We start from the raw sequence: 23,411 nt of genomic DNA on the forward strand, positions 1-23,411 counted from the left end.
AGAGGGGGCAGCCGCACACTGGCGACCCTGACAATCAATCAATCTTTAAGATGTGTTACCCATTTTAGTTGCAGCTGTAAATCAGCATCTGAATGCCAAGTAGTGAACTTAAGGCCTCTGGGACCAACATTCAAGTTTGTGTATCTCATTAAAAGCACAACATTCAGCTCAAAGGTCACTGAGGTGACTAACAGAGGGCCCTCACTGCTCCATGTGGATAAGACTTTTAAGCAAAACAAGCCCCTTCTCAGGGTAAGTCTGGCTGGAAATCTGCTCCACACAGAGTACATTTTTAAGAGGTTCCTTTGAAAATGTATTGAGTAGTTGGGACAGATACATTAGCAAAATTATGTGCACAGATCTGTAAAGGTACTCTTATTAGAGAGCTAGAATTGGCTCTTGCAACTTCCTGCGAACATTTAGCCAATGGCAATCAGGTTTGCTGCTGGCCCTCAGTGTTTCATGACTTGTTAGGGATAGTGCATACTGTACATATGTACTTTCACATGTGATCCTGCCTTACGACACTGAATAAGAAAAGATCTATTACCCCAAATTTAAACCAGCATCAAATTGCTACAGCTATCGTGGCTTTAAGAGCTTTGGGCATTTGTTTCTTGACGATGTTCAACGTAAACAGTTAGAGATCCCCTCATTACATTTCTTAGAGTCTGTGACAAAGCCCTTCAATCTTGTAGTGTGTATATGCCCTAACACCTCTTGAGCTGCTGCCTAAAACTGGGTTTTTCTGAGGCAAAAGAAGTGTAGTGGTGGCAGTTGTGTGTGTTTATTAATCGCCAACAATTCAATTATGCTTTCTTTTTCCTTCTCTCCTCTCATTTGACCTAAGAGCCCATGGAAAAGTCTGAGCTGCAAAAGCTCTCCGAAAGAGTGTGGACATATATTGACATTGAAGTTTGCATGCCTATTAGCTGAGTGATACACCAATCTGGGGTAAGCAGAAAGCATTTCACGTCCTCCCAACCTCTTTTACAAGCAATAAATTGACTTACAGACCCACATCCGGTATTTGGCCATAAAAGAGTCCTTACACAGAATGGGTGGGTAGCAGTCTCATTGAGCCAAGAGTTCAAGGCAGTCATAAAAAACACAAAGCATCCTTTGTATGAAAGGGAGTTCTGAATGTGAAGTGGCACTTTCTGAACTTGTAAAGTTTTATTTTTGTATCTGTGATATCTGAACCACTTCATGTGACATGCTAGGAAGTGAATTACTGTACAGTTCTTAGGAAGGCAAGGGAGAACCATCAGTGATTAGTTCCAGTGACCAATAAAGGAAGCAGAAATATTTCAGATTGCAAATATATATAGAAATGGGCATGATTTCTTCAATTTAGAATATGGAGTTACACTCATTCATATAACAGTCATGAGTTGAATTGCATCATGCGAGTTAGATGCAATTGAAGAAAGCATTCTTTTTAAGAAAGAACATCTAATACAGTTTCATGGAAGCTTCAAAAAGGGCAGATAATTCTTCTTCAGTCTGAGGACGGGGAGATAATTTAGTCACTCTTTCCTTAAAAAAACAAAAACAAAAAAATAAATTGAATTATGGAAAGGTTTTGGCAATCATCAACAGTTGAGTACACACTGATGACTAAGGCTGAAAGTTCTTTAACAACTTAGTAACTGGTTGGAGCATATGCCTTGCTACAATTTAAAAGATAGGGTGGAGATCCTTTTTCAGTCTCCTTCATGGAGAACAGTGGTGGTCAAGGCCAGTGGCAAAAGTGTGAGGAACAACAGACTAACCTTTATATAGTAGACTGCATTCAAGCCACAAGTAAGTCAGAAGTTTCTGACACTCTTCCATCTCTCATCCAGGTAAGTTATAGGCATTATTATCACAGTCCAAAGACAAATTCCAGCCAGGCAAAAGCACCCAAAGAAAGAATGGAACAGGGCTGTTAATGGGTATGGCTTCATATGCGTATGAAGGGGAAATTGCCAAGGGAGAGTCCTGGAAGGTCTGATTTGGTTCACAGTACTGAAGTTCTCCACTCCTCGTTTGATGCAATTCTCTATATGAAATCTTATGCACAATGAATTTGGGAGGAAGTCTTCACATCTCCAAGCTAATCAGAGACCAAAAACTCAGCTATGGTTGCAGTGGCACAGCTGGTTTCTGAGGATAAACCTGTTTATCATTAGTGGTTCCTTCTTAAGAGAATGTACAAAATAATGTGTGAAGAAAAGTCAATATAAAGTCTCTGCCTCCTACAGTGGTACCTCGGGTTACATATGCTTCAGGTTACAGACTCTGCTAACCCAGAAATAGTACCTCGGGTTAAGAACTTTGCTTCAGGATGAGAACAGAAATCGCGCTGCGGTGGCAGGAGGCCCCATTAGCTAAAGTGGTGCTTCAGGTTAAGTACAGATTCAGGTTAAGAACGGACCTCCGGAACGAATTTAGTATGTAACCAGAGGTACCACTGTACTACGAATGCTCTGCATAGCATAAAGAAAAAATGGATTACGGATTTTATCCAGTTGTTACTTGTTTGCTGCCAGAGAAACAAAGCCGAGAAAGGAAAATGTTTACAGTAAATGTTTTATTTTAATCCTCTGAGCCCTTATGGTTGCAGAGTGACTTATATTGCAAGGATGGAAGGATCAACATCCACCAGTGGTCTGAACATTTCACTGCCCTTTCTACATTTGTCAGTATGTTTGAATGTGTGGCTTATAAGTATCAGTTTTGATACCTATACAAATGTATACTGTATGCTTAGGATAGGACTGATATAAGCATCACTTACTGACATTAATAAGGATATTCCATCTGTTATATTTGCATCTTAAAAATAATTTTTTTTAAAAGGTAAGTGTTTTATTTTAGGAGAAATGGTCTTTACCACCTGTCTTACCTGAGGAAGGGTCCCTTTGACTAAGGAAGGGATATCGGCATTAGAATAACCAAGAGCAGTTAAGCCATCATCAACGTTCAGATCAAATAAGAATTTCCGGAGAGTGTCTGCCAGAACAAGACCCGCATCTTTGGTTTTGGCAGTGCTGATGTCAGCCCCTAAAATAAAAAGAGGAACTTTGAGGAAATAAAGAGAGACCCCTCAGTTTTATCAGTAGCTGGATGTACTAAATGCGCGCGCGCACACAAAGCAGTCATTTCTCTAAAAATGAAATGAAATAAACTGAATGAAACTTTCTTAATTAAAGGAGTCTAAAAATATGATTTAGATCTAAACTGGAAGAGAACAGCAGCAACAAAAAACAAGTTAACTAGCATGAGAACCAATTGTTCTGCCCATTATGCTTCTACTACCATCAGTCTGATAGGTGGCAATAGATTTGTGGAAAACACACAAAGACTCTGAGTGACCCATGAGAGGTGGAGCCACTCTTAGCATTTTTATCGTGTGTTCACTAAGTATTGCTTAAGGCAGATGCTTTTACAACAACTCTCACTGTAGCAGTGGGATCCTATGACTGCCCAGACAAGCTGCACTGGAAAGAGGAATCACTTTTCTACCCTGCTGCATGTAGCTGATTTATCTTTGGAGAGGAAAGCCAAATGCACATGCAGACTGAAGTTAGGATTGTGGGCCCCTTGCGGTCACCAATTCTTCTGATGAACACAAAACAGCTATAGGACAGGAAGGTCACTGTAATGAAATCAGCGGAATACAGGAATCACACATTGATGTATGCGATATCAAAACTGTCCAGGCTAACCTTTATGAGTCAGAGGGTGTTTCCAGACAGGTGTTTATTGCGAAACAGGTGCTCCTCATGCAAGTAAATATTTCGGTGTCCACACAACTTAATTAGAATAAAACTGCCCATATCCCCACACCTCCATTTTATTCAAATTTACCCCATGATTTAAAAAAAAATGGCAGTGACCCCACTATAGTATTATTCCCTTGTCTGGAAGCACCCTGAGTCGGTGCTTGTTTCTTCTTTTTTAAGGGACAAATCAACAAATTCCTTTTTAAAAAATATACAAATCCTGACTTGTTTTGCTTGTCAGTAAATCTGACACATTAGCTGAGTCCAGTTCCCAACTGTTGCTGTTTTGTGGGTGAGATTCAGTTGTATACCGGCAAATTCAGCTTGTACATTTAAGATGGATTTGGTGCTCTTCTGCACCCAAACCCACTTTAACCTCACCCCAGCTTCTGATCCAGACCTAGGAGCAGCTTGTGCCCATCCACTGGCAGAAATACCACTACATTGGGGAGGGGAGGGGATGACATTGGTTCTTAAAAGAACCCTACAAAAGCTCCTTATACCAGTTTGAGAACCCGCAAACAAAATAATATTGCATGTCAGTTGCATTAGACATAAAAAAGGTGCAGATCCTGGCAGGGCTGAATGACATCTTGCCTATCAACCTTGAAAGCATGTACTCTCACATTTTATCAACAGAATCATACCCATTATCTGTGCAGCCTCCAAGTGACGCTCTGGACACATAGGGGCTGTGAAAGTAAACACTGCTGGGGACGTGAGGACAACGGAAAGACCATGCGGCTGCAGGAAAGAAAAGCACAGCTTGCATTAACCAGGCAACCTATATTGTTCCAAGTTCAGTGCTGAAAGTAACAGCAGTATCATTTTCAGGCAAATTAAGTGCATTAAGTAGTTACCACTAAAGGGTGGTCCACATTGTAATCCTTTGCTTTGTAATTCTTCACCAAGCCAGAAATAGGGTAAGACATGCCATGGCTAGAGGGAAAGAAAGCCTTCGTTTTAGTATGAAAAGGTAGGAACATAAATAAACTCTACAAGCAACTAGAAAATACTCAACAGTATTTTTAATATAATTGATTGGAGGAGGTGCAGAGAGTTGCTAAGAGGTTTATGAATGGTCTCTGACATTGCTGGTGTCTCAGTTGGGTCAAGGGGTTAAGAGGCACCTTGGCAATGACCCTTTCGTAACCACAACGCAAGGGGGAAAGTCCCTGATCCAGAATTACTTGGGTGTCCAAAAGTGTCGTATGCAAGTATGCATGGAAGCTAATTTAGGAAGAGGTTGATTACCATTTGCACCTGAATGCACAAGCAAATAGCCCTACATCTCTCATTCTGGAGACAAATAGGGTTATACCCTTTTTCACATTGAAGTAGCTGCTCATCCAAATGGTAACCTCTGCAGGTAGTGGATACAGGTTATGTATGGGGAAGACAGATCAGCGCTTCTTTTTCTTTTCTTTTATCACATTTTTATTTATAATTTTCATTTATAATTTTCATTTATTTATAATTTTCATTTATATGCAATGCAACAATTATTTAATCAAGTTTTAACATTTTCAATTTCAGCTCTCTTCCCCTTCTTTCTGCGGTTCCTTACATTTGTCTTTGTCCTTTCCTGCATACTCCAAATTGCCTTAACTTCTTCTTTTAATTGCCTATTCTCATATATATTTTTAAAATTGCAGGTTTTTACAATGATCCTGGCCAATGTCTTGATCTGTTTACAGTTTTAAACCACTTCCATTCCTTTCTAAAAAGTTTAGAATCTTGATTTCTTATTCCGGCAAGTTTCACCATTTCTGCATACTCCATCAGTTTCTGTATCCAATCTTCTTTCGTCGGGGCCTCTTCATCCTTCCCCTTTTGGGGAAATAACATTCTTGCAGCTGTAGTTGCCTACATAAATAAATTTCTATACTGTTTGGGTAGTTCTAATCCTATAATTCCCAAGAGAAAAGCTTCTGGGTTTTTTAAAATATATGAATGTTATCTCAAACAATTCATTATAATCCTTTCCCAGTAAGCTTTAACTTTATTTCAAGACCACCACATGTGAAAAAAGGTACCTCCTTTTTCACATTGCCTGGCTGTGAATTGTGAAGGCTGTTCCCTGAAAGGCCTTTTCCACCTGGCCTAGTTGACGGGGCCCAGACTCGCCCAGCTCTACTGGGGCGAAACTCCTGGGGAGGCCAGAAGGCATAGCTGTCAACTTTTCCCTTTTCTTGCGAGGAATCCTATTCGGAATAAGGGAATTTCCCTTAAAAAAAGGAAAACGTTGACAGCTATGCCGGAGGGACATTGCTATGCCTGATAACAAATCCTAAATATTGGATTCTTTTTGTGCCTGCCAAACATCCATGTCATGCTTATGATAATATTTTATTCTCTTGTTAATTATGCTGTTTTAAATGTGGCTTTTTTTGGGGTGCTATTGGGCTGTTGTTTTTATTTTTATTATGTATTTTGTGGTTTTATATCTTGACTTTATTCTGTGAACTGCCCTGAGACCCTCGGGTATAGGGTGGTATATAGAGTTGCCTTGGCTTCCTTTGGAAGGATGGGATTTACATTTAATGAATGAATGAATGAATGAAATAGATAGAGCATTATACATTTAAGCATATTTTAAACTGCTAAACCCACTTTTAAGCGCTTTTGCTTGATAATGAAAAGGCCACATTGGACAGAACACTGTAACTAGCACGGATCATGCCCTCCCCATGGACAATGCATTCACATTTTATTGCATTTAATGGAACAAAAAAGACAACAGTTATGTGAGGGCAATAAAAATTGTTCTCAACTCACCAAAGATGTACCCCAGCATTTCCAAAGCCAATGCCGGCAGAAGCACTTGCCAGGTGCATGTTGGCCCTTGCTTCTTTATCTTCTGGATCCCTGATGGCTCTGTGCGGAATGCAAGTCTGTTATTCAAAAGGCAAATTGCACTGTAGGAGGCTACGAGGTCAACTTGTTTATTGTGGCGTTGGTTTCATAGCCACAAACCCTACTTGGTTGGGGAAAGGACTCTTGTTCAGTGGCAGAAAACATGTCTGCAATGCAGAATGTTCCAGGATCAATTCCTAACATCTACTTCTAAACAATCAGGTGATGGGACAAATGATCTGACCTTGTAAAAAGCAGCTTTTCACATGAAAGATAATGCTCAAAATCAAGTGTTGTGGGAGGAAACCCCTTTTTCGAAGTCAGTGGAACTCATTAAGTATCTATTAGTAATGATCACAGCAGGTGTCAGAAGAGAGTGCTATGACTTCTAGCCCATGATTCCCATTGCATTTGTCTCAAATTAAGTCGCTTTGTGCCATGAAGTTGTTTACGTCCTCTCTCTCTCTTTTTATAACTGGGACCTCAGTTATGCAATTTTGTCTGAGTTGCTTGACTGATCCTGACATGCTCTTTCTAAAGTTTGCCCTGGGAAGCAAAACCCTGTTATTAGACGCACCCCAATTCTCTACCTCCAAATCATCCATTGCAGGGCTCAGTAAAGAAAATTATACGCACCTTAATAAAATAAAACTCTTACCTTTTTAAATATTTAGCAACAATCCGTAATGCATGGATGGCCCAGATATCACTGATAGGGTTGCTTCCTTGATATGCTGGGCGGTTCATTGGGTTTGAAGGACAAGGACTGCGCTGATTGTAGGGAAGAGCAGTATAGGATTCAAGTGCATGGCTGGCAGGTTGGTGGGAGAAGTGGAGGAGGAAACAGAACAATCTGAACTGATGTGGCTTGTCCCATTAGCATTTGGAAATCACTACCATTGAAAAACTAGAAGTGAGTGACTGTTCCTGATTATTCTGATTTGATTCTTATATATCCCAAATCCCCAGTTTAAGTTTTGTAGCCTGGCAAAGTCCAGAGGGCAAAAAGGACCAGGAAATCAGAGCAAAGCAAACCCCAAGGAATTCAGCTGACAACTGAAACATTAAGTCAGACTTTTTTTCTTCCTCTTAGATGCTTAATTTAAAAAAGGTCATCAGCATATACCCACACCCAAGAAACATAAAAATTTATTAAAAAATATATATCTAAACTACTTATAATACATACTTACCAGAGCACGTCAAATCCACCATTAGCTGTCACATGCTTGGGCATATGGAGAGTATGCAAAGGGTCAATTAGGCCCAAGAAAGGCTTAATAGCTCTAGAAGCAATGCCTAAACATGAAAATTACATTAAATGGATATATTGAAAAAAGGACTTTCTCAAACTATTTTGAAACAATACTAACATTTATTTAAAAACACTGACCATACAAAATGTTAGACCTGCCACAGGAACAGGGGGAAAGGGGAGAACGAAATACAGATGTACATACTTCTAATAACAGATTAGCTGAATTCTTATTAAGAACTGTTAAAAAAATGAATCTCAGCAAGAATCTTTGAAAACAAGGGCCTTTGCCCTGTAAAAATCTATGTATCTATGTAGCTATGGAGATAAGCACACTTTTACCCTGCCATTAACCAAGAGAGCTGGGTCACTGGAAGGTAGCTGTTCCAGAAGAACATTACAGCAAGAGACCAACCCAGTCCTATGCATTCAGTAGTGTAAGGAGCAGCTTTGGGGAACTTGCTTCCCCTTTCCCTGCCAGAAAGAATGCTCTGTTCCAGCTGCCAATAGTCCTGGGACTACTGAGCTGAAGGGAAGCAAGCATACTCTGGTCTCTTACCATCAGCCAGTGTGTGGGTTTGATTTTGGCATTACTGTAATGGAATTATTGTCAGCTACCTTAAAGATCCTTTGACTGAAAGGGGAGGTGCAAACAACTGACTGACCTGTGGGGCCTGCCCACCTGTCAATCACACAATGTCATTATGACACCACATGATTGACAGGTGAGTCGTCTTGTCCACCTGTCAAAATTCCTAGCATAGGGTTCCAACTTGGGATGTTTTCATAGCTTCATGTCTGCTGCTTTCTGGAGCAAAGTAGTTTTATCTTCCCTCCCCACCACTGAAGGGGGTAGGAGGCACATGGCTGCTGTCTGCAAGCGATGGTAGGGCATGACTTCTCTGCTTTGTTGCTTTTGCTTGCAAAAGGTAGCCTTGCTTCTTTCCTTCCCACCACTACTTGGTGAGTTGGGAGAAACAAGGCTGCTTAGCAGGGTCACATCACACAACGTTTTCTACAAATGTATTGTCAACTCTTGGCCCTGGTATGACTTTAGCTGCAGCTTTCCACATCATGTATGTTATAATACATTAGAAAATACTACTCAGCTGGGGGAAGTCTTCTTGGATACTGTAAACTCTGGTGCAGTACCAAGCCATGACATTGAAGAAAAGAACCATGGTAACAGATGCAAACACATACAATTCTTACCAGTTTTTACTTTTAGTTCTTTATAATCAAAAATAGCAACCCCGGTGGTTTCACTTCCAGTCCCAGCAGTGGTAGGAACTTTGGAAAAGAGCAAATTAAATTTATTAGTGTATACACACATGCACAACTTCGTAAATCAACTTAGAAACTTAGCAAAATGGGGAGATTTTCATGGAGGAGATAAAAAAATAGAGATTCTTAAAATGCTCTTCCCTTAATATTCTGGGTGATGTAAGTCATTTCCCCTACCCCCAGCCCTGCTGCTAGTTCATCATGTACCATTCTGAGGAAGGGTGGTGGGAAACTGCTGGAAAGAGCAGTACCACTGTGGTAATAAACTGAGTGTGGTGGTGGGAAGGTCATTCCGCAATCTGGGGCCACCACAGAGAAGGCTCTCATATGCTACCATTGCTGGCACTGGGCAATTGGGACAGATTAGGCATTCTGCTGGTTTACCGCCCACCCTGCTGCCCTTTATGAAGGCCTCTGTCAGGAAAAAGACAGGGGAAATGTGTCCCTATTCATTCTCCTTGATCTCTCAGCAGCTTTTGATACCATCAGACTTGGTATCTTTCCATCAGCCTTCCATCAGTTTTGGCTGGTGGCCCAGCTGTGCCCTTATCTAGACAGGGATAACCTAACTTCTGTCTTCAATGCTCTGGTGACCTCTAGGTTAGATTACTGCAACATGTTATATGCCTCTGAAGACGATTCGGAAACTTCAGCTGGTGCAGAATTTGGTAGCCAGGATGCTCACTGGGACAAGACAGTTTAAATATATTGCACGGATCCTGGCCCAACTGCACTGGCTGCCAGTTAGTTTCCAGGCTCAATTCAAAGTGCTGGTTTTAACCTATAAAGCTTTAAATGGCTCAGGACTGATAATAGCTCAAGGACTGCCTTCCCCATATGTACTGATCTTGATCCTGAAATCATCATCTGAGGCCCTTCTTCTTGTACCCCTTCCACAAGAGGTCCAGAGGGTGGCAGCATGAGAACGGGACTTGTTCTGCCTGGCTGGCCATCCGTGGAATGCTCTCCACAGGGAGGCTTGTCTAGCATCAACATTAGGTACCTGGTGAAAATGTTTCCCTATAACCAGGCCTTTGGCTGATTAAACATTCTATGGCCTTTTAAATGAGTTTGTGGGAGGAGGGTTATTGGTTTGTTTTTTGTATTATTATTTTTTGTGTTCTCATTTTGTATTTTTATGTTATGATATTCGGAAGAAGTGGGGCATACACATTTAATAAATAATAATACCACTCTTCACACCACAGAGAGCAGCAGCACTGCCAAGAGGGCAGTGCTATTATCCCATGTGAATTTATTTAATCTAGCTGATTGATTTACCACACTAGTATCCTGTTCTTTCTCCAAAGGGCTCAGAGCATCTTATTTTAAGTTCCAACAGACAGTCTCTCAATCAGCAGGGCTAAATCTGCTTTGCAATGAGAACCGAAGAACCAAAACCATCAGACAAGCTCAATCATCTCACAATCACACCCAATCATGTCAACTTTCCTTACCTGCAATCAGTGGCTTGAGAGCAACTTTGACAGGCTTGCCTTTTCCAATGGGAGCATTGACATAATCTAAGAAGTCCGATTCTGGACTGGATGCATAGAGATCAGCAGTTTTGCAAGTGTCTATGACTGAACCTCCTCCTAAGGCAACATAGGAATCAAACTCCCCCTTTTTAGCAAACTCGATGGCATCCATGAAACTTGAAAAGAAAAGAACATGTGGTTCATTTTACCCTGCTCTACCCAACAACTCACAGAGGGTCACAACGTAGTTAAAACCACAAAAGATCCCAGCATACACAAACCATCCATTGCACATGCATTAGTGTGCAAGCATGAAAACCATTTTTCTTCTCCTGAACAGCAGTTTTAATAGCCTCTAATATAGAGGGCATTGGGAACCGAGTGTTCAGGAAAGCTGAGGTAGGGGAAAAGCAATATTTCCACATGTGTAGTAGTTGGTGGGTTGGATCCTGGCTATGATATATTTAGGTCCTAATGAAATCAATGTGAAAAGTTATATATTATCCTCCAGTATAATAATAATAATAATAATAATAATAATAATAATAATAATAATTTATTTATACCCCGCCATCTAGCTGAGTTTCCCCAGCCACTCTGGGCGGCTCCCAATCAAATGTGAAAAACAGTACAGCATTAAATATTAAAAACTTCCCTGAACAGGGCTGCCTTCAGATGTCTTTTAAAGATAGGATAGCTGCTTATTTCCTTCACATCTGAAGGGAGGGTGTTCCACAGGGTGGGCACCACTACCGAGAAGGCCCTCTGTCTGTAACCTCACTTCTTGCAATGAGGGAACCGCCAGAATGCCCTCGGTGCTGGATCTCAGTGTCCGGGCTGAACAATGGGGGTGGAGACGCTCCTTCAGGTATACAGGACCGAGGCCATTTAGGGCTTTAAAGGTCAGCACCAACGCTTTGAATTGTGCTTGGAAACGTACTGGGAGCCAATGCAGATCTCTCAGGACTGGTGTTATGTGGTCCCGGCGGCCACTCCCAGTCACCAGTCTAGCTGCTGCATTCTGGATTAATTGCAGTTTCCGGGTCACCTTCAAAGGTAGCCCCACGTAGAGTATACCTGAAGGAGCGTCTCCATCCCCATCGTTCAGTCCCAAGGGCCTTCTGGTGGTTCCCTCACTGTGAGAAGTGAGGTTACAGGGAACCAAGCAGAGGGCCTTCTTGGTGGTGGTGCCCACCCTGTGGAACGCCCTCCCATCAGATGGGAGCCTATGCCCACTTACTAGGGAGTAAGCCCCATTGAACTCAGTGGGACTTGCATCTGGGTAGGCATTGTATAGCATTGCTGTAAACGGCAACACTCATCATTCAGTGCACAAGGCAGGACTTTTTACACAATTGTATTATAGCAACAGAGCACAAATTTTTGCATGCGTAGTATAGTCAGGATTCCTGTTCAATCTTAAGAAATTCTGGTGGAACATAAAGAAATGAAAATGAGAAGGTCTCTTAAATATGCTGGACTTGTGTGACTAGGGCTTCGTATGGGAATTGCGCTAAGGAAGCTACAGAAAACCAGCGCAGATCTTAAATTATCATTGTACTGGTATTGGAGAGGGGAGAACCATAGATTTCTATTCAGTGTTGTAAGATTACTTGTGAAATCAAAAATAGGTAAATTTATTTAAGGTCATGGAACAATGTAAACATCCGTCCTCTGCGTTTTAACATCTTGGTTGCACAGCTGTAGAAGCCCTGTTGCTGCTAAGTCCTGATCTGAAGGCCTCTTTTTTGCAGAAACTTAGATGCAAAGTAGAAAAGGGCAGGTTGCACAAATATAGGAGAAAAGTAGTACCTCTGGTCTGTTGGCTCCACCCTTACATTGTCGTATATTTGGAAATTTATACCATTTTTTGTCAGAGAATCCAAGACTGCTTGCATGGGAGGGAGACGACAAAGGTTCTTATCAGTCATCACACAGACTTTTTTAACCCCCAAATTCTGCAGGTCCTACAGTGAGGAAAAAGTAGTTAAAACCAAAGAAAAGGAAAAGGAAACAAACAAACAAACAAACAAACAAACAAACAAACCCCAATCCCAAAGGAAAAGAAACCTTCCAACACAAAATTCTACATATCCCACTTGTTATCTGACATGAGATTGCAATAGACAGTAAACTTGATTTATTTCTGTAAATTTGATTCCTTGGGTGGATTGCTGTCATTTATTTGTTAAATTTATACCCCTACCTTTCCACCAAATGGTGCTCAAGACAGCTTCCCATTCACTGGATGAGTCTGTTCAGTATTTAAATGATGGCAATTAATTTAATCTCCACATGAAGATGGTTCATTAGAGAGACAACATATAGCCATTAACATTTGCAGTAATGTATCTGCCCTCAATCCTTAACTTCTTGGTTGCAATAATGCAGAGGTTGGTCCCTGTCTTAAGCTCCACCTTGTAGATGCAGTAAACTTTAGGATTCAGAAGTACGGTATATTTTTTCTAATGTAGCTAAAACACACAATTATTTATAATGCTATTTTTTAAATAAAAATCCAATAACAGTCCTAGTGATAATATGTAATTAATGGCTTACCATGCCTAGTTCTTTAGTGACTCCTTCTCCATATCGGATACTAGAAACAGCCATCTGTAAAAGCCAAGATATAATACATTTCAGAAAAGAGGTTGTATGGAGCCTACAAAACTCATGTTTTAAAATAACCAATGTGTATTATATATTCAAGAAATAGTGGATTTAAAATGAGCACAGTACAGTGGCACCTTGGTTCTCGAACAGCTCAGTTGTCGAACAAATCAGCTCCCAAACACCACAAACCCAGAAGTAAATGTTGTGGTTTGAGAATGTTTTTTGGAAACTGAGCGTCCAATGCAGCCTCCGCTTGAGAGCAGGAAGCTCCTGCAGCCAATTGAAAGCCGCGCCTTGGTTTCTGAATGGTTTCGGGAGTCGAATGGACTCCCTGAACGGATTAAGTTCAAGACCCAAGGTACCACTGTATTGTTTCAAATATAGTTGTCAAACTTAATTAACTTAATTCAAGGGAAGTAATAGTGCCACTGTATTCTGCTCTGGTCAGACCTCACCTGGGGTACTGTGTCCAGTTCTGGGCACCACAGTTCAAGAAGGACACTGACAAACTGGAACGTGTCCAGAGGAGGGCAACCAAAATGGTCAAAGGCCTGGAAACGATGCCTTATGAGGAACGGCTAAGGGAGCTGGGCATGTTTAGCCTGGAGAAGAGGAGGTTAAGGGGTGATATGATAGTCATGTTCAAATATATAAAAGGATGTCACATAGAGGAGGGAGAAAGGTTGTTTTCTGCTGCTCCAGAGAAGCGGACACGGAGCAATGGATCCAAACTACAAGAAAGAAGATTCCACCTAAACATTATGAAGAACTTCCTGACAGTAAGAGCTGTTTGACAGTGGAATTTGCTGCCAAGGCGTGTGGTGGAGTCTCCTTCTTTGGAGGTCTTTAAGCAGAGGCTTGACAACCATATGTCAGGAGTGCTCTGATGGTGTTTCCTGCTTGGCAGGGGGTTGGACTCAATGGCCCTTGTGGTCTCTTCCAACTCTATGATTCTATGATTCTATTCTATGATTCTAAGTTTACCTCAAAAGCATAGTCTGTTTTCCCCGTAGCAGCATGTTCAATACCTGGAAAAGAAATTATACATCAAAGTTAGCAAGCCCAGGCACAGCACAGGAAGACACATCTTTGCTTATGTTTTAAAAAAGCTCCTATTAAATGGATTTTTTTTTTTTTAATTGTAAACCCCAAGATGTTAATGCAGGCATCCCCAAACTCGGCCCTCCAGATGTTTTGGGACTACAATTCCCATCATCCCTGACCACTGGTCCTGTTAGCTAGGGATGATGGGAGTTGTAGTCCCAAAACATCTGGAAGGCTGAGTTTGGGGATGCCTGTGTTAATGTGTCATCTTTGCGATTTTTCTTTTTTTTAGTGTTCACCATTAAGATGTACTTGCTCGCTTCAAAACATGACATTACTGACATGAAAACAGTGGCAGCCACATGTATAGCACCCACACAGAGGCCACAATTCACACAAAAGGCACTTCCATATGAGCACAGCTTGGCCACGAGCCAGGCACAGCCCCACATGTTTCTGAGGTGATTACATACAGCCAGCTACCATGTATAAATCTGCCCTTCATAAACATTTTCAACTAGAATCCCTCTAGCAGCTCTGAATTTTTAAAAAGAAGATAACAGTGAGGTGTTGCCAGGTATCAAATCATACCAGTAATATGCCTTTTGCTTGATCTTAGCAGTTTGGAAACTGTATTCCTGACCTTGCAAGTAACATCTGTCTGTGTCTCACAAAATTTAATGTTGTTGTTGTTGTTGTTAAAAAGAAACTGAGCTCAAACAAAGGGAGGAAATATGGGCAAAGGATATTACTACTTCACCACTGGGGAAATCTGTAAGAAAAATAAGTCTCCAGAAAGACAAAATTCTCTGCAATCCAGTTAATGCAGTCTCTCCTCAAAACCTTCCAACTTGTCCTTGTTATAAAAAGTAGATCATATCTCTTACACACTTTGCTTTATTATTTTTTTGCTAGTAACACCTGTCTGATGAAGGATACTTAGTTTAGATACTTCCTTCCAGGATTTCAGAGGTCTGCTGGCCCAATAAAAAATATCATCTCACCTTTGTGAGTCTCATTCTGTGGGAGCAGCACAGCCATTGTTGCTGGGAATTCTTACAATGTCTCTTGCATAGAAGTTCTAGACTTCCACTTTAATCTTTTAATTTCTTCTCAGAACTATCCTTTCAAATTTCATAGAAAAAAAACTACACGGTCACTAGCTTCTTCCACAGTGGGATGCACAAGGAGAGGCAAAGAGACACAGAAAGATGGAGAATCCCTACCACATACAAAAAGTCAAATCTTGCCCTTCTTACCCCAGTCAAAGAACAAACCACTCCTTCTGTCTGGTAGCTGAATTAAATATTTAGTGTTTGAATTCATGGCCAATGAGTGAAGCAATGATAATGAGCCTACAGATACTTTGGGGTGCACTGGAGTGGTGACCCAAATAATTAAACCCATAAATATATTAAAAATCCTTTTTGTGCTCCCTATTCATGCTTACGTCTGCTACCCTTGGCTACTTTTCCTACCATCTTTCACCAGCCCTGTTCATGGTTGATTTCCCCTAATGTCTGAGTCTGTTGTCGTTTTCGTAATTAATTTGACATCCCGAAGACATGTCCAAGCCACTTACACTATTTTGTTTTGATGGTATGATAGATCTCCTGCTGCTTTATTATTTGGCAGAGCAAAGCTTTCGTTAAAGGCTTTATTGAGCTTGGAAAACTATATTGTTTCCCTTAGACTAGATATACTTATGAAGCATAGAATGTTTCTTTAGGAGGAGTCACAGTAAAGTCACGCCTTTACAATCTCACCGCTGTCGAAGAATGTTTATAATTTTGCAATTAAAAAAGCTGCTTTTCTATTAAAATATTCCAAGTGGCATGCTTAATGTCAACAAAATAGCAATATACATGTGGATTCTTCCATAACCTGCAATGTTTACTTTGTAAATCATGTTCAGTTCTGCTTAATTCCACAGCACAAATCTCAAACAAGTGTTAGTAGATGGCGTATGTCCTGTTCATCCATAGAAAACTCAGAGCAATTCACAAACAGCTCCTAATGATCTCCCATTTGTGCACTTATCAGGGCCACACCTCCTTACGCTTCACCATTGCCATGGGATTGGGTGCACTGAGACTACTAAATTCTAGCTCATTTAAGACTCAGGTCCCATCTACATTGTACTTTTAAAGCAGTATCATACCCCTTTTAACAACCCAGGGTGGATGCACTCCCGAGGGGGACATGGCACGAAGGGTGCCCTCCCAGGTGCGGGATAGCCACTCAGGTGCCCAGAGCGGCACACGCACCCTGCAGCCAATAGCAGAGCAAGCTGCCCATGGCAGACATTTGGCACGCTGCCCACCCATGACTTCCAAGCCCCCCCAACCTGTCAAAAAATGGGGAGGGGGGGAATGCCGCTGGCAAAGCAGGGCAGCGCCCCCTTAACCCAATGGCTTGGGGTAGGCTTGGGAGTCGCGGGCAGGCGGCGCGCCGAATGTTACTCCCCGCAATGATGACACCTGGGGCGACCCGGAAGACACTTAGCAAATACTGTGGACTGGATCACTACTATGCACATATATTTGGGGTTTTTGGCTGGCTATTTTGTATCTAATTACCACTAAACTAGTTTTCTCTTGAGAGGTATTGTTGATCTAGTTTGCGTCCTAATGACTGTTTAATGGGAACTGGAATAATTGACATAAAGACACAAAATAAATACAGCCTTACCTTGAGTATATGTGTGAGAATGGGCAGGGCACATACACCTAATGAAAGGAAAGAGGGGAAATTATTTGGGTAACAAAGCACTGGAAAAGTAAGGAGTTCATTGGCTGTTTACACATGGCAGTTCAAAGTGGATGGATGCATCTTGTGTGTGTGTGTGTGTGTGTGTGTGTGTGTGTTTAATCTGTCCTCATCCAAGTGGGAACATACACTTTTCACACATTTTATCCCAATGTTTCTGAATTTCATTATCTGTGAATAATGTGATAAGTACAAAAAAGTCCAACATAAAATTACATGTTACCTGAATGTGGATGCATTGAAGCACATTGCGTGGGGTTTCTTTTTAACTGTGTCATGGCATTTTGCTGGATGATGCCATCTAGCATCACACCCCCTATCTCCAGTAGCAAAGCACTCCTTAGTGGGATGCTGGTGCACGTCATATATTTTTTAAATCACTACTTTGTACAAGTCTGGTATATCAGAAAACTTGCATCTAAACCCCCAAATTACACAGGTAAACAAATGCCCACGGGTTTCTGGAACTCAAGGAGGGTGTGGAAGTTCTGAGGGCAGGGGATAAGACACAGTGTGAATACATCCCACCCCATCAAGCACAATCCACCAGTGTAAATGGAAAACACAGAGATCAAAGTTGAATTGAAAGTGCCCATGGGTGGATCAACATGCACAGAAAACTCAGATATGTGCAACCCATGTGTGCATGAGTGCACAGTGTGTGCATCATATAAGTAACTAATATATTAATATAATGAATTTGTTAATATTGCACTGTTTCTCTTGCAAATGTATCCTGCCATCTAGTGTCTCAAAGTGGTGATACTTTTTCTTGCTGGAATGCTCACCCGTTAAACCTGTTTACAAATGTTTGTACAAAGCTCCAATATAATTTGAAGACAACTTAAACCTATAAATAGAGCATGCCCATTTAGGAATACCAACTGTAAAGTAAGATTCTCCACCTCTTGTTTCTAAAGCTCATGAATGGAAATGCTTCTTTGCTCAGAACAACATTTCTATTTTACTTCTTGTCTCGTCCAATTAACACAGAATCAATAAATTGTTGTATTTATTGTGGATTCCTTCTGAGCACCCTAGTCCGAGACCCAGAGTAAGTTTCACTGTTATTTTAGACCCAGTCCTAACCACCATTAGGGTTCATGTGGAATTTATGCCCAAGTAAAATAGTCCTTATGATTTGGCCTGACCTTATACATATTTACCATACTTAAAAACGAGTTCACCCGAGTTCAGCATAAGCTACATTCTAGCAAATATGATAGGGATTAAGCAGTGCAGCCTGATGCTATGCCAGTTTACTCAGTGGAGGGAAGCGTATCCTATTCATAGGAGCAAAGGAAGTTGTCTCATATCCGGCAACCCTATTTCTGCATCTTGCCTAGTACTGCCTACTCTGATTGGCAGAGGCTCTCCATAGTCTCAGGAGATTCCAGAGACTGAACATGGGGCCATTTTCATACAAAACATTGTGCTCTGTCGCTAAGCTATGATCTTTTCTGCTTTAGTTTTATTCATCTTCAGCAACAGCCTTGCTCCATTCAAACATCACACTGGCTATTCTCTAAATCATGTTTCAGAAAACTAGGAACAGAACAGACTTCCTCTTGCCTTTTCTATTTTGTCTAGGTATTATCTGCTGGATCTCAAAGTTAGGCAAAGCTATTTTTAGCACTAACCAGAAATGATTCCAAATCATGATTTTCAAAGCCACTTCATAGTACACCATGGCTTAGAGGCGAACTATGGTGCCAACCTATCAGTTCGAAAGCACGTCAAAGTGCAAGTAAATAAATAGGTATCACTCCAGCGGGAAGGTAAACGGCGTTTCCGTGCGCTGCTCTGGTTCGCCAGAAGCGGTTTAGTCATGCTGGCCACATGACCTGGAAGCTGTACGCCGGCTCCTTCGGCCAATAAAGCGAGATGAGCGCCGCAACCCCAGAGTCGGTCACGACTGGACCTAATGGTCAGGGGTCCCTTTACCTTTAGGTGATAGAAGCCAGGAAAGGGAAGAGGGAACTGGTGTGTGAGAAGGAAGGAATTTGGAGGAGGATGCAGATTTGGGAGCACAAGAGTCCTTATATAAGTGGTAAATTTATTTGGGGACTTTGTAAACAGATATTTTGAAATTTCAATGTGATTGAATGGGTTCAAAAATATTTTTGATTACCTAGAGTCTTTCATAACATCTCTCAGGAAACATTTTATTTGGGTCTTAATTTGTATGCATTTCCAGTTAGTGGCAGCAATATCCATTCATCAATTTTGTAAGGAGGTACTTTCTTTTATCTGTGCTGAATCTGCTACTGGTCATTTTCATGGGACAGCCCAAACTTTTGCATTTTTGAGAGAGGAAGAAACTCTATCCATTTCCTCCACATAATGCAGAATTTTATATGCTCAAGTTGTATAATAGAAAATTCCTATTATAAACCTATGGATCTCCTTCCAACGAAAAGCTCATCAGAAGCAATGGTATGCCCAAATGACAATAATATATTTTTATAATGAACTCGTACTAGGTCTGTAGTTTTGTTTCGTTTTTCTGTCCAAAGCTGCTATAAAGTTTCAGCAAACACCAAAGTCCAATTTGGTCATCTCTAAGTACTCTTTTGAAACAAGCAGATGTTTGGGGGAAAACCAAAAAATCTCTATCTTTCTGCTGTCCCTTTCACTCAGCAAAAAGGAAAACAGAAATGGCCATGTTTGTGGACAACTTCCACATATAAGGTGGGGCATGTTTCTTAAAATTCACCCGTTTCCATGACTTTAGAACCTGCAGATTCCTCAAACCCTCGTTATGCTTTTGTAAGGCTGCAAAGGGGCTGAGCTTCTCCAGCTGATTACAACTTTGTGGAAAGCAAGATGGCTTTATTAGGCGCTGTCACGCGAGGAACAGGGGAAGGCGCAAAACACTTACGACGCCCGTTGCAATTGCTTCAGCAAATATCCCACCCTATCGCGTACTCCTGCCATGGCTGGAACTACTTGGGACCCCGAGGCATGATGGGAAGTTGTGCAAACCTTGGAAGGGGAGAGGCAGGAACGGTCGTTCCCCTCGAAGTGTTTGCTCATTGCAGCCTTTCCCCGAACAGTGTTAAGCTGCCAGCGACGTACTTCGAAGCCTTCAGGATTAATAAAATATTGCAATCATTGCACTCTTTTTCCTTTGTTAATCTATACTCTCCAGCCTATTGGGCACGATTTAACACTTTCGATCCGATCACCTTTCAAAACTTCATTCCTTAACTTTTTGGATCTCTAGCTTGGCGCAGAAACAAGAGGGGGCGGAACCCTCCCAGTGCGTTGCTGGTCTTTTCTAAACGGAAATCTGAAGTTCATTTCCAAGTTTTTACTTGCAAACTGAAACCAAATTTTGAAGCACTGTGAATAGATAGAACATTCAGTCTCAAAAACAACATTTCCACAATTTTTTTTTTATATTGTAAATAAGGCATTGGTGATTGTTCTAGTTCAAGAAAAGCTGGTGCATGTAAGAAACGTCTTGACGATCAGCAACTGGTTTTTAATAGGGCAAGAGCCATAATATGAATTAATCGAAAGTTGCAGTGCAGGACGAGCATAAATAGCTACGCCCAGTAACTTACAGATGACTTGTGAGCCAGTCAAAAGGACTCTTCCCCCGACTCACCCAGAACGTGAACAGCAGCCTGCAGTGATTGCACACATCAGTTCACTTCTATGTGCAAGACTCAGGTGGCCTCAGTGGCCCAGAGTGCCTTCCATCAGCTTCGGCTGGTGGTCCAGCTACGCCCCTATCTGCACAGGGATAGCCTAACTACTGTTGTCTATGCTCTGATAACTTTAAGGTTAGATTACTGCAATGCATTATACATAGGGCTGCCTCTGAAGATGGTTCAGAAACTTCAGCAAGTGCAGAATTCAGCGGCCAAGTTTCTCACCGGAGCAAGATGGTGTGAGCATATTACACCGATCCTGGTCCGACTGCACTGGCTACCAATTAGTTTCTGGACCCAATTCAAAGTGCTGGTTTTGACCTATAAAGCCTTAAACGGCTCAGGACCACAATACCTCAAGGACCACCTCTCCATATGAACCTACCTGGTCCCTGAGATCATCTTCTGAGGCCCTCCCTTCATGTGCCTCCTCGAGAGGTCTGGAGGGTGGCAACATGAGAATGGGCCTTCTCTGCAGTGGCTCCCTGTCTATGGAATACTCTCCCCAGGGAAGTTCGCCTGGCGCCTTCATTATATACCTTTAGGCACCAGGCAAAAACATTCCTTTTTAAGCAGGCCTTTGGTTGATCTGATTTACATCCAACACCCTTTTAGAATGTGGCTTTTTTGCGGGGGGCGGGGCGGGCGTTATTGGATTACTGCTTTTGGTTTGATTTTATGTGTTGTAGTCTTGTTGAGAACCACCCTGAGACCTCCGGGTATAGGGCAGTGTATAAGTTGAGTAAAAATAAAAGACTGTTGGAATGTAATGGGCATTAGCTACAGCTCAGTAAGTGCCCATATTTTGCAGGTAAAAGGTCCTCTGGCTGAGACCCTGGAATTTCCAGGTAGGCCTGAGAAGGACCCATCTGAAATCCCAGAATGCCATTGACAATCAGTGTCAGCAGTATTGATCTAGCATGAATAAATGATCTGAGTACAATTCTGCTTCCTACTATATCAAGAACTTCTAGCCTGAAAAAGAAGTGACTGAGGAGATATGACATAAAGGTAAAGGTAAAGGGACCCCTGACCATTAGGTCCAGTCGTGACCGACCCCGGGGGGGTTGCGGGACTCATCTCGCTTTATTGGCCAAGGGAGCCGGCATACAGCTTCCGGGTCATGTGGCCAGCATGACCAAGCCGCTTCCGGCGAACCAGAGCAGCACACGGAAACGCCGTTTACCTTCCCGCCAGAGTGGTACCTATTTATCTACTTGCACTTCGATGTGCTTTCCAACTGCTAGGTTGGCAGGAGCAGGGACCGAGCAATGGGAGCTCACCCCGTCGCGGGGATTTGAACCACCGACCTTCTGATCAGCAAGTCCTAGGCTCAGTGGTTTAACCCACAGCGCCACCCGCGTCCCTTGAGGAGATATGATAGCCATCTTCAAATATCTGAAGGGCTGTCACATGGAGCAAGCTTGTTTTCTCCTGCTCTGGAAGGTAGGACTCGAACCAATGGCTTCAAGTTCCAGGAAAGGAGATTCCAACTAGACATACAGAAAAACGTTCTGACAGTAAGAGCCGTTTTGACAGTGGAACAGCCTCCCTTGGCACTCTCCTTCCTTGGAGGTTTTTAAGCAGAATTTGGATGGCCATCTGTTATATATGCTTTAGATGAGTTTCCTGCATTGCGGAGTGTTGGACAAGATGACCCTAGATGGGTCCCTTCCAACTCTAAAATTCTGAAGTTCCATGGAACTGCATTTGTGGAAGGTACAAACTTCAGTACTTGTGTCTTGGTTCATGCAGGAGAAAGCTATTGTGGTATCTTTGCCGCCGAGATGATAGAAGTGTGAGGTGGTAAAACCAAGGCTATTCTTCTAGAAAGAGGTGTCGGAACTCACCGTTAACACCTCCCTTATTCTCTTATAATGGCAATGCTGCCCACCTGAGAGGTGGAGTTCCAGCTGAAAAAAAAAAGCCCTGGGAAAGTCCTGGTGGCAGGGTTAGGTGAGCCTCAGGCTGCCAGTTGAGTTGCCTGCTGCTGTTTTACCGTCACTAACTCTCAAGAGATTTGGTGTAAGTGCACCAGTACTTACAACTTTTCCAGAACATTTAGAATTCTGTATTTTGAAATCACATTTAAAAATAGCAAACTATAAAGTTTGCTGGGAATAACTTGTGAGTAGGTATGTATGGGATAGCGCTGCTATAGTTCAATGGGGCTTGCTCCCAGGTAAGTGGGCATAGGAATGCAAGACGTGCATCCATGTACAAAAATAAAGTAGTTGGAAGACATGTCTATTTCACAAATAGCTTTACTAACATTGTGAAATGGCAGCAATTGGCACTAACTGCATTGTTTACAGAGATATTCAATTGCTGTATTATTTTCAGGCAGGAAACAGATCAGATGTGTGGTTTTTAAAGCAACAGTAACCTGGTATGAATTTTGCATTAAACTAGTATTTTAACCCAGTTAAATACAGACCCCATTACAAACCAGCAAAGCTCACAATATTCAGCAGGGGTCCCATCCTTTGAAAGCATGTGTACCAAAGTGAGGAAAAGTGATATTGTACTCCACTGGCAAAAGATTATCCTGCCCATTTCAGGTAGTTCCTTCCCTTCTACTGCAGCCCCATATGACAAAGCTATGTGTTCAGCAAGGGTCCCACTCACTGGAGAGGCTGCTCAGGAGCCTATAGCAGTGTTTCCCAACCTTTTTTGGGCAAAG

General features: G+C 41.9%; 1 protein-coding gene across 1 annotated transcript; it reads right to left on the bottom strand.

Moving 5' to 3' along the window:
- Nucleotides 1–1,157: 1,157 nt before the first annotated feature.
- ADHFE1 (alcohol dehydrogenase iron containing 1) lies at nt 1,158–20,120 on the bottom strand. The gene is made up of 14 exons (XM_083747891.1): nt 19,951–20,120; nt 16,992–17,029; nt 14,241–14,284; nt 13,203–13,256; nt 12,456–12,610; nt 10,623–10,819; nt 9,094–9,171; nt 7,820–7,925; nt 7,285–7,437; nt 6,549–6,647; nt 4,631–4,709; nt 4,418–4,514; nt 2,891–3,048; nt 1,158–1,539 (listed from the first exon to the last, which is right to left on the bottom strand). Exons 1-14 carry the CDS (start codon nt 20,103–20,105, stop codon nt 1,456–1,458), a joined length of 1,497 nt encoding a protein of 498 aa, XP_083604017.1. The 5' UTR covers nt 20,106–20,120; the 3' UTR covers nt 1,158–1,455.
- Nucleotides 20,121–23,411: the final 3,291 nt, after the last annotated feature.

The sequence above is a fragment of the Podarcis gaigeae genome, assembly GCF_964106915.1.
Source record: "Podarcis gaigeae genome assembly, chromosome: 7".
Lineage (NCBI taxonomy): Eukaryota > Metazoa > Chordata > Lepidosauria > Squamata > Lacertidae > Podarcis > Podarcis gaigeae.

Bases quoted from the DNA above. Each gene is read 5' to 3' on its own strand.
- ADHFE1 (XM_083747891.1), bottom strand. From the start codon at position 20,105: ATGAGCAAACACTTCGAGGGGAACGACCGTTCCTGCCTCTCCCCTTCC. The intron at 7,926-9,093 runs GTAAGAATTGTA...TTTCATGTTTAG, and splicing joins AGAACTAAAAGTAAAAACTG to GCATTGCTTCTAGAGCTATT. The intron at 4,515-4,630 runs GTAACTACTTAA...TCTTTCCTGCAG, and splicing joins ATGTGGACCACCCTTTAGTG to CCGCATGGTCTTTCCGTTGT.